At 36.5% G+C, this 11,340-nt stretch overlaps 2 protein-coding genes across 2 annotated transcripts; both read left to right on the forward strand.

The window, feature by feature from the left end:
- The first annotated feature begins 321 nt into the window (after nucleotides 1-321).
- tnni4b.1 (troponin I4b, tandem duplicate 1) lies at nucleotides 322-6,066 on the forward strand. Its single transcript, XM_079809924.1, has 8 exons — nucleotides 322-389; nucleotides 1,832-1,863; nucleotides 2,100-2,141; nucleotides 2,805-2,936; nucleotides 4,488-4,577; nucleotides 5,151-5,324; nucleotides 5,420-5,511; nucleotides 5,606-6,066. The coding sequence occupies exons 4-7, from the start codon at nucleotides 2,832-2,834 to the stop codon at nucleotides 5,504-5,506; spliced, it is 456 nt and encodes a 151-aa protein (XP_079666050.1). The 5' UTR covers nucleotides 322-389; nucleotides 1,832-1,863; nucleotides 2,100-2,141; nucleotides 2,805-2,831; the 3' UTR covers nucleotides 5,507-5,511; nucleotides 5,606-6,066.
- Nucleotides 6,067-7,178: 1,112 nt separating this feature from the next.
- On the forward strand, nucleotides 7,179-9,586 carry LOC307122094 (troponin I, slow skeletal muscle-like). Its single transcript, XM_079809925.1, has 7 exons — nucleotides 7,179-7,228; nucleotides 7,466-7,510; nucleotides 7,597-7,728; nucleotides 8,394-8,483; nucleotides 8,568-8,741; nucleotides 9,127-9,216; nucleotides 9,321-9,586. The coding sequence occupies exons 3-6, from the start codon at nucleotides 7,624-7,626 to the stop codon at nucleotides 9,211-9,213; spliced, it is 456 nt and encodes a 151-aa protein (XP_079666051.1). The 5' UTR covers nucleotides 7,179-7,228; nucleotides 7,466-7,510; nucleotides 7,597-7,623; the 3' UTR covers nucleotides 9,214-9,216; nucleotides 9,321-9,586.
- Nucleotides 9,587-11,340: the final 1,754 nt, after the last annotated feature.

The raw sequence follows: 11,340 nt of genomic DNA on the forward strand, positions 1-11,340 counted from the left end.
TAACTAATGAAACCTAATTGTAAAGTGTTACCAATCAATCAACTGGAAGTAAGTGATATCTATTTGTTTATTTTTTTTTACCCTATTAACCTAGGGTGTCCTTTTCCAGTTGGTACTTTACGCAAAAGAGAATTGAAGTGCATGACCCTTGTGCTAGTGTTTGTCATTTGGAAGCGTGTATGTCCATGACATAGAGGTGGAAAACAAATTGCCCAGATATTTGCACACTTGAGAGCAAGAGGCGTAACGGGGGTCTATTTTAGTTAGCCATTCACACGCTGGATTCATCCCATAAATCCTTCACGTAAGAAAAAAAAAAACATATAACTTTTATTCTTCTTCGACGCCACCACACAACACATCCTGCCCTGATTGTCTCCTAATTCAAGGTAAGTCCTATAAGCTATCACATTCACAGCCCAAGTTTAATGGACCCACACATGTTGTCATATAAATACTTAAGGATATTGAGTTTATTGCTATACATTTGAGAGGGCTTGTACTGTACGGTCTGTTCATCACTCTAAGATTTACAGTACATATTTGGAGATAATCAGAATTACACCTACACTGTTGGGAGGATGGATGCATATCCGTCCTACATTCTCCTGTGTCACGACCGCGGCTCCCCACAGGGACTAGCAAGTGCTGTGTATTTTCGTAACAAGCAGCTTGTGTCAACTTTAAGGAATGTATGTTATGAAATACTGTTTTACAGCTAGCTTAGACTTGGAGAAATGTGGATATGAGATCGAATGTTCTTGAAAGAACTGCCTCTCAGAAGCAATTCGATCATGAAAACAGACCTCAGGTGGTTTGTCTTGCAATTTAGTCACTCAAGAAATTGGCATATAATTCGATCTGGTGAGTAACCAAAAGAGAGGGGGGGAAAAAACACATTTTAACTAGTGGCCAGTTTTTAATTGAACTCTTAAATGACTACTTCCTACATTTGAACGCACAAATTAGCCATAACGAAAATTTCGGTTGCTTTTTTGGGGAAATAAAATGCATTTAAAAAAAAAAATTTGCACTTTATAACAAAAAAATATAATCCAGATAATTTAGTTCAAAATACAAGCAATCTTTTCCAAAATTGAGTTCTGGCTACTAGGATCCGTATGAAAGCATTCGCATTCAGTATGGTGAGTTGAAGGCTAGGGCTTGGAACTGGGCCATATGAAAGAATGGCAGTAATGTTCAAATTTAGTCAGGCTGGAAATACTAACAACCACATGCTTTATCAAGCACAATAGGTACGAATGCAAAGAATAGTTACGGACAGAGTGCTCGGCACCATTGCTTTATATAAAGCACTCTTCTTTGGATACAAGGGCCTCAAATTAAATTTTCCTCTACATTGTGACTCCTCTGCTATCCAAATACTTGGCACTCGTCACCTTTCCAGACTGTTCTATGTGTGGACTGTAGGAATGTTTCTTAGCAACTCTACGCAAATCTGACGCACAGATTCATACGCTGAATGATTTCATCACCTGAAACACATATCTGGAGATCCATCCCCTTTGTTATTGGAAATAGAATTGATCAAATGGTCCATGTAAACACTTTATCCCCCAGTTTTACAGACAAGGCTTCAGCTAGTCCCAAACTAAAATGCATGTTTTAACTGAAAGCAATCTTAAAATATGTCAGTGCCATTGTTTAGTCTCAAGATGCACACTAAGGCACGTTTATAAAAGCTACTTAAATGTCTTAAATTGAACTAAGGCCTAAACCTGGCTTAATCTAAGCCCTGTCTGTGAAACCAGGCCACTCTGTGTTCTTTAATGAATTTAATGAGAACTCATAAAATATCTTCCACTTTTAGGGTCCATAAAGAGAAGCAACAATGTCTGAAGGGTAAGTACTTAAACAATGTTGTGATTAAATGTTTTAAAGTGCATCAATGTATCTCTTTTGTTAATCTATTTTGGTGTTTCTTTTCTTTCCTTATTGCTGCGCTCTGTGATTCATCATTGTAGACCTGTAAGTGACTTCCCTTTTGGCAAACTGTACAATAATTCAACTAATTCATAAGATTTAGCAGGTCACAAAATAATTTGGAGTGATTAAACATGACTTGTATTGCTTTTCAGAAAAAAACAAAGTATACTGCCACAAGGCGGCTGCTCTTAAAAGTAAGTTGTCTGTTTTTTAATAAAATACACTACTGTTCAAAAGTTTGGATTAAGTTTTTTTTTTTAAGAAATTAATACCTCGATTAAATTGATCAAAAGTGACATTTATAATGTTACAACAATTTCTATTCTATAAATGCTTTTCTTTTGAACTTTTTTAGGGAATCTTGCACAAAGTGTATCACGGTTTCCACAGTAATATTAGGCAGCACAACTGTTTTCAACATATTTCTGAGCAGCAAATCAGCATATTAGAAAGATTTCTGAAGGATCATGTGACACTGAAGACTGGAGTAATGATGCTGAAAATTCAGCTTTGTCCTCACAGGAATAAATTAGATTTTAAAATGTATTCAAATAGTAAACAGTTATTTTAAATTGCATAGTATTTCACAATATTACTTTTTTTTACTGTATTGGTGAGCATAAGAGACTTTCTCTTTTCAACCCCAAACTTTTCAATAACTATTTTAGTATTACTGATTTGGTTAGTAAACATAAGAACTGTTTGCACATATTAAACTTCCTTACATTAATGAAAGGCAAGACTAGAATCCATGAGGAAATGGCCGGCTGTGTTAGCAGTAAGCTGCGCTATGCTGTGCTAAGCTATGTGCTAATCTGCTGGAACTTTATAGTCACGTCAGTGTTGTTATTTTACAGACCAAATTACTGCAGAAAGCCACATCTATGCTGGAAGCTGAGAAAGAGCAGAATAAAAGAGACAAAGATGATGCTCTTAATGAGAGGGTTCCTCCTCTCAAACTGTCTGGTCTGTCTACACAGGAGCTCCAGGTATTAAAAGAAAAAGAAAAAAATTCTACACTAATAAAATGTAAAATATATACACTGAACAAAATTATAAACGCAACACTTTTGTTTTGTCCCCATTTTTCATGAGCTGAACTCAAGGATCTGAGACTTTTTCTATGTACACAAAAGGCCTATTTCTCTCAAATATTGTTCACCAATCTGTGTTAGTGAGCACTTCTCCTTTGCCGAGATGATCCATCCACCTCACAGGTGTGGCACGTCAAGATGCTGATTAGACAGCATGATTATTGCACAGGTGGGGGGGGGGGGGGGGGGGGGTGTCATAAAGCCAGTCAGATGATGACCACCATTTTCCTGAGAAAGTGCAAAACATCTCCTCCGCAAAAAGAGTTGATCAAGTTGTTTATTGTGGCCTGTGGAATGTTGGTCCACTCCTCTTCAATGGCTGTGCAAAGTTTCTGGATATTGGCAGAAACTCGAACACGCTGTCGTATATGCCAATCCAGAGCATCCCAAACATGCTCAATGGGTGATGTGTCCGGTGAGTATGCGGTTTTCAGCTTCCAGGAATTGTGTACAGATCCTTGCAAAATGGGGCCGTGCATTATCATGCTGCAACATGAGGTGATGGTCGTGGATGAAGGGCACAACAATAGGCCTCAGGATCTCGATAAAAAGCACCTGTGTTCGTTGTCTATAACATATGCCTGCCCATACCATAAACCCACCTCCACCATGGGCCACTCGATCCATAACGTTGACATCAGCAAACGTCATACACGCTGTCTGACATCTGCCATGTACAGGGAAAACCGGGATTCATCCGTGAAGAGAACACCTCTTAAAGTGCCATCGAATGTGAGCATTTGCCCACTCAAGTCTGTTACGACGACGAACTGCAGTCTGGTCGAGAGCCCGATGAGGACGACGAGCATGCATATGAACTTCCCTGAGACGGTTTCTGACAGTTTGTGCAGAAATTCTTTGGTTATACAACCGATTGTTGCAGCAGCTGTCCAGGTGGCTGGTCTCAGACGATCTTGGAGGTGAAGATGCTAGATGTGGAGGTCCTGGGCTGGAGTGGTTACACGTGGTCTGTGGTTGTGAGGCCGGTTGGATGTACTGCCAAATTCTCGGAGACGCCTTTGGAGACGGCTTATGGTAGAGAAATGAACATTCGATTCACGGGCAACAGCTCTGGTGGACATTCCTGCAGTCAGCATGCCAATGGCAAACTCCCTCAAAACTTGCAACATCTGTGGCATTGTGCTGTGTGATAAAACTTCCTTTTATTGTGGCCAGCCTAAGGCACACCTGTGCAATAATCATGCTGTCTAATCAGCATCTGAATATGCCACACCTGTGAGGTGGATGGATTATCTCGGCAAAGGAGAAGTGCTCACTTACACAGATTTAGACAGATTTGTGAACAATATTTGAGAGAAATAGGCCTTTTGTGTACATAGAAAAAGTCTTAGATCTTTGAGTTCAGCTCATGAAAAATGGAGGCAAAAACAAAAGTGTTGCATTTATAATTATATATATATTCACATCACATCGTTCTTTTTGCAGGAACTTTGCAAAGAGCTTTCCCGCAAGAGTGATGCTGTTGACGAGGCTCGATATGATCTTGAAATGAAAGTGATTAAAAATGAAAAAGAGGTAATGGTTGTATTGTTGTATCACTTTTAAAAAGACAAACAAAAGATTAATAGTACTTTATTCATAAATACAAATGATAACAGGTGTTTTAGCAGCGGTAGCTCTATGGTAAAGCATGCCACTAACAACGGCAAGGTCCTTGGTTCGAATCCCAGAGAACATACAAATGATAAAGAACCTGCACAATGTCTCTCAAAAAGTGTTATTTTACTATTATTTATACACTATTACATTATTTATTATTATTTAGAATTAAGTTTTAGTAATTTTGTTATGTGCTTGTCATTAGTATTATTATTTAAATATTTCCACATATCTTTGTTTTTATTTCAGTTTAAGTTATGTTAGTACTTCAACTTGTATTTATTATTAACAATGTATTTATTTCAGTTAGTTGCCAAGACAAGATTTCACCAAATTTTTATATTTAATTTGTTTCAGCTTTATTTCAGTTTCTGAAAATGTCCGATTTTTTTTTAGTTATCAATAATAACTCTGCTCTCAGACGAATAAATGCAAAACTGACATTAAAAAGGTTGTTTTGCGAGTTACCGATATTGTGGTCCATTTCAGATCCAGGGCTTGAACCAGAAGATTTGGGAAATGAAGGGTTCAAGTCAACGAACCAAACTGAAGAGGGTTAAGAAGTCACATGATGCCATGTTTGGTGCGCTGACTGAATCCAAAATGTCATCGAAGGCCGATTTCAAGGCCAACCTAAAGACAGTGAAGAAAGAAGAAGAAAAGGTGATGCGTTTAAGTCTTTTAGAAATAGAAATGAATTCATTCAAACAAACCGAAACTCATTCCAAACCTATTTTATTTAATTGTTCCATTTATAGAAAGAAGAGGTGACTGACTGGCGTAAGAACGTGGAGGCCATGGCTGGAATGGAGGGCAGGAAGAAGCTGTTCACTGCTGCACAATAAAAAAGGTACAAAGCAAATTTGTCACATTTAACTGTGTTTGAGTGCTGTAAAAAAACAAGCATTTTGACTGACATATGACATTGTTTTCTAACTTTTCAGACTCGGTAACAAGAAAGGAGAGCAACAGATGTGTGCCACGGCAAGGAAACACACATGGTTCGAATCAAGAAAACCCAAATCAAATACAAATATGATTTGTTATGACTAATAATGCCAATCAAACACACACACAAAACTGTTTATAATGTTCATAGTTTAAGTGTTTGTGTAGGTGACCTTAGCTCTTAGTGTGTCTTTACCAGTTCCTGTATTTTGCTGCAATTTGTGGACATTCTGTACAAATGTGTTTACATTTGAAACCAAATATGATATTTTGTGTATGATATGCTAAATACATCATATATGCATGCATGAGAAATATAATCAAGACGGAAATTGTATGTAATGTTGTGAACTAGTGCTGTTGAGGAATAAAATATGTCAGATATTGTAACACTTTCTACAACTGGAAGTAAAAATTGCAATGTAATGGCATTCCAAAATAAACGACCCCATGAAACAAATAAACGTGTTGCGTCACTATGCAGTTCCCCTGTAAAGCAAACGGTGTCCTTGAAATGCATTTCTGCATTTGGTTGTGTATCTTGTATATGTGCATAGCTGGTTTTAGGTTACCACATGTTGTGTGTTATATTTACCCATATTCAATGCCGTTTTAAGTTATGAGTGGTATCATTTATTTGGATTTCTCACTATACGGAAACCCTTTGGGATATGTATAAAACCCTTTGTATGTGTATAAATACAAAGAAACAACAGATACACTGATTCATTTATTCATGTTATCTTCCTAAAATCAGTCAATCAATTCAAAATTCACTAGGCTCTGTGGTCACTTTTAGTTGCAGTCAAGGACATACAGCTACCGGGCTGACTTCAGCAATGCCTTTTCTGCCTTGTAGGGTCAAACAATGGGAAATGAAGAGGGACTGGCAATGGACAATGTATGCAATTGTGTTTGATGGTGCTGAGTAAAATGAGCCTCCGGGTAGGTTTCAGTCTATTTTAGTGAGCCACTCAGAGGAAGCCAAAGAGGCCATAAAATTTGCTTGGGTTTCCTTGTGCACAAACATTGTCATACTCTACTCATTCACTTGGTGTGGACTTTGGAGAAACAGGTATGAAATATTGCACTATTTGGCACAGCTAACAGTAAAAGCAATGCTCTAAAAATAACAGAATTACCCATGAGATATAAGTGCTGACATCAAATTAATGTGTGGCATAGCTTATATAACTTTGGTCTTTGCAAACTGTGATGAGACATGATTGTTACATTGTTGAGATCTCTTCTCTTCTGAAGCTGTAGGACATCCAAGGAAACGTCTGAGTTTGTACCCTATTTGATCTCATTGCTATCTAGGAGAAACAATTGAGACTTTTCATCATTTATCACTTTTCTTTCTTTTTTTGGCTTTCTGATTCTGGTTCATCCATCAGGAATCTATAAGTGTGTGATGTTGAGAAGTGGTGCTTTTACATATACTATATATATATATATATATATATATATATATATAGTTTGTTCAAGAGGCATGTTCCTCCAAAATTATGCTTACGAAGTGCATTATTATTTAGTAATAATAACTGCATGCTTATCTTTATATTTCAGATTGTTGACTCAGATTTGCACTTAAGAAGGTCACAATGTCTGAGTCGTAAGTATTCTGTCTTTTAAGCTGTTAATATCTATATGCATACATTATCTGCCATCTTGCTGTAAATGTACATGGTTAAATACATCCCTTCTTTTCATAAATTAATACTACTTTTACTATTCCCTTTCATAAATTGCAAACTGCCACTTTAGACAGGTAAGTGGACTTTATAACTTCCAAATTTTGTACATGGGAATATTTTTTTTTTAACAGAATCCAATAAATGTGCTTATTCTTTCAGCGACCCAAATCTAAGATTTCAGCATCCAGGAGGTTGTTCTTAAAGGTATTTGATTCTGTCTGTTTTATAGAGAAGAAAGCATTTCTAAAGATGATGCATTTAGCAATGCTTTCTGGTATGTTTTGCTTCAGACAAAGCTCCTGAAGAAAGCAACCTCTATGCTTGTAAATGAAAAAGAAGACAAGCAGAGAGAGAGAGAGAACACGTTGAGTGAGAGAGTGCCACCTCTAAAGCTGTCCGGTCTGTCTGTTCAAGAGCTTCAGGTAAACCTAATTTGGCTTGTTAACTGTCAGTGTCCCGGTAGCCTTTTTTCCTCTATGACATATTTTAGTAATGATCATAAATTAGGTTTCATTCCACACAAACACTCAAAATTCATCCTGCGTAAACCCTTTTTGAAATTGGACATTGCCTTCCCTAGTGAAAAATACATACAAATATCTATAAACTACAAATACATTTACATATATATATATACCCTGTAATTGTACTTTTGGTACACTAAATTGGTATACTTAAAGTCTGCTAAACTGGAACAACAAATGTTGTTCTTAATGCACTTTAGTTATCCATAAATAGTGCTGAGTTCCAACTAAAGATATACTTAAGTATATTTGATTGTGCTAAAGTGGAACTATTGCAAGTATACTTTAGGAACACTTATATGTCTTGCATTTAAAGACAGATATTATACAGAGATCATACTATCCTTACTTATATTGATATTAAAACACATTTTAGGTTTAATATTAAGAAATGTGCATTGTGCAATAAAGAAGTACTCCAAATAAAGTTAATAAAGTTAAGTCTCAAGCAATATGTCAGTAAATATGTTAATTGTTTTGTTGTATACTTAGTATGAAATGCAACCTATTAACTGGTGGTTTATTATTTTTTTAATTCATTAAAAACAATACTGTGTTCTCAGGCTCTCTGCAAAGACCTCCATCAAAAGATTGATGTTGTAGATGAAGAAAGGTACGACATCTCGGCCAAAGTTACCAAAAGTGAAAAAGAGGTACTACACCATAAGGGGAATCACTTTGTATCTTATTAGATTCAACGGAAATGCACAGGATTGAACTTTATGTGTCTGCTTTAGATTACAGATTTGAACATCAAGATTACCGAACTTAGAGGCAAAATGAAGAGACCTGCGCTGAAGAGGGTGAAGATCTCTGCCGATGCCATGTTGGGTGCTCTTTTGGGCTCCAAGGTCAAAGAGTCTGTGGATTTCAAAGCCAACCTCAAGACAGTCAAGAAAGAAGAGGAGAAGGTAAGTCATGTGACGTTTTCATAAACTGAATCATTGAAATATGAATCGAATCATTCAATTCAAATCAGTATTTAGTCACACCTCAGATCAGGGTCCAATTCTCACTATTAACTACATTTTTTTCCCTCAATGAACTCCTAATTACTGCTTATTAATAGTTAGTAAGGTAGATGTTAAGTTGAGGTATTGGGTAGGATTAAGGGATGTAGAATATGGTCATGCATAATAAGGGATTAATATGTGCTTTATAAGTAATAATAAACAGTAATATGCATACTAAGAAGCAACTGGTAAATAGTGAGAATTGGACCCTAAACTAAAGTGTTACCCAGTATTTTTGAGCCATTTTAACACATACCCGTTGTTACACCGGTTCCTCTCATAGAAAGAAGAGGTGACTGATTGGCGTAAGAATGTGGAGGCCATGTCCGGAATGGAGGGCAGGAAGAAGCTGTTTGATGCTGGACAATAGAAGGTAAATAAAAAAATGCATTGTTTTTCAATGATCTTTAGATTAAGGATGTCTTACATGAAATATTTCATCTCGACTTCTTATGCATTTTATTTGTTTTCTTACAGATGGCAACTACATGTGATCTGACACCAGAATTCAGGAATTCAAAAACATCTTAAAATGAATGTATAAATCAATGCAAGTTCATATGCAAATTCTACTTAAATAATAGCTTGCGTTTGTGGCTTCATTTTATGTTTTAGTTGAAAAGGACACTGCATGTTTTAAGGCATTTAGACAAGAAAACAATGTCTCGGACTTACTTGATGTGCTACTTAATGATTTTTGTGATGTTCAGCTCTTTTCTGACTTAACAATAAATACAGATCGGAAAGACTAAATATTTTGTCTATTACTTTAACTAACTGCCAGCAATAAAGATGAAAAAGAACAGAAACACTCTGGAGATGTTTAGATACAATATCCCTAAATGTAGTAGGACCTGTAGGCTCTGACCTTTCCATACACTTTTATCTATTTGACCTCACCTCATAGCAGACATAACATAAATGTTGTGTCCCAGGAATACCTTCAGTTGTTCTAACATCAATCAAAAATATTTGTAAATTGGTGCAACTGAGAAAAAAATATATACATACTTGAAAAGCTGCTAGTCGGATTAAAGCAATAATTCATCTTTTTAAAATTGTCACGTAAACACTTCAATAGACCGACTGAAAATGTGCCAGTCCAATTTTGGTGAAGCTGGACAAATAGCCCTTGATAATGCGACTGTATTTACAATTCATCTAGCATGAGCATACGTTAATCGACTAAAATTGGACTCTGTATTGTGTGCATGCTCCAAAAACAGAGGTGACGCCACGACATCTTACAAATATTAACAAATAGTTATCATGTATACTTTGAGAGACAGATGATGGCTGTAGCAAGACTACTCAAAAAAATCAGTGCAGCTCAAAAATACCTGCGCTTATTAATGTGATTATTTTTATATCTGCGTTTATGGGCCAGCTACTATTACATTTCCATCCATTAAAAAATATAATTAGCGTCGTAATAAAATACTGAACAGAGCAAAGTAGAGTGGTTCTTAGCAGATCATGCTGGCTGTTGCAGTTGATATGAACACTATTCAAAGCCATTTAAAGCCAAGAACTTGCATTTGGCATCTCATCATCTGGCCATAAGGCCTAAAAATAATTCCAGGACAAATGGCAGGTGGTTATTCATTACATGTCTCTTGGAACGTCACCTCTCAGGGAGAATGAGGTGTGAGTAGGGCAGCTCACTTTACAATAAGACGTGCTTCCACCCAGGGCTCGATTTGAAGGGGTATGTGGGGGATTGCTTGCTGTGCCCCTAGTTGAATTTAAAAAAATTACCAAAAGCATCCCATCTGTAAACCAACACAAAGGCACATAAAGGCACATTATGTAACATTTTTGGATTAAAATATCCAAAAAAACACTAGAACAATGTTATATATGTTGTTGAATTGTGTACTTACATTATCCCAAATGTTTCCAAGAATGTTTAAATCCAGAGAAATAAGCAATTTTAACCAGGACATGGACATGAGTGTCCTTGCGTCGCCTATCAATGACATCCTTTCCATTCTGTAGAAACCATGGAAACAGCAAAGATGCTTTAATATGTGTTTTATTAGACAGGTGAGCAACTGGATACATTCATCAACAGAAAATGAATCATTGTTATATAGCTCAACACAGTTAGTCTTGTTTAAATCTAGTTTTCTTGATTTACCGTGAGTTTTACCATGCCTAATATTGATCTAGCTCACTGCAGTGTGCAACAAGTGTCTCATAGTAGCCACCGAGTGAACGCACAGAGAAGCATTATAACATATAACTTTCAACACACACAAATAATGTATCTAAAATGATAAAACAGCACTGTGTACGCATGATGGGAAAAAGCGGACGTGGTCGTCTGTGGCATAATAAAAGTGACCTCTAGCAGCGAAAATTACATATTGTGGCTTTAACATCCCTATCCCTACATGTGACAATAAAGGATGAGAGACGATTCTGAGAGAGAAATGATCACCCTTTTCTTTTGTCTTTTACCATTCAATGTTAGAGCTTTGGAGCCCTGAAAAGT

This window comes from Gobio gobio (assembly GCF_949357685.1).
Source record: "Gobio gobio genome assembly, chromosome: 25".
Classification (NCBI taxonomy): domain Eukaryota; kingdom Metazoa; phylum Chordata; class Actinopteri; order Cypriniformes; family Gobionidae; genus Gobio; species Gobio gobio.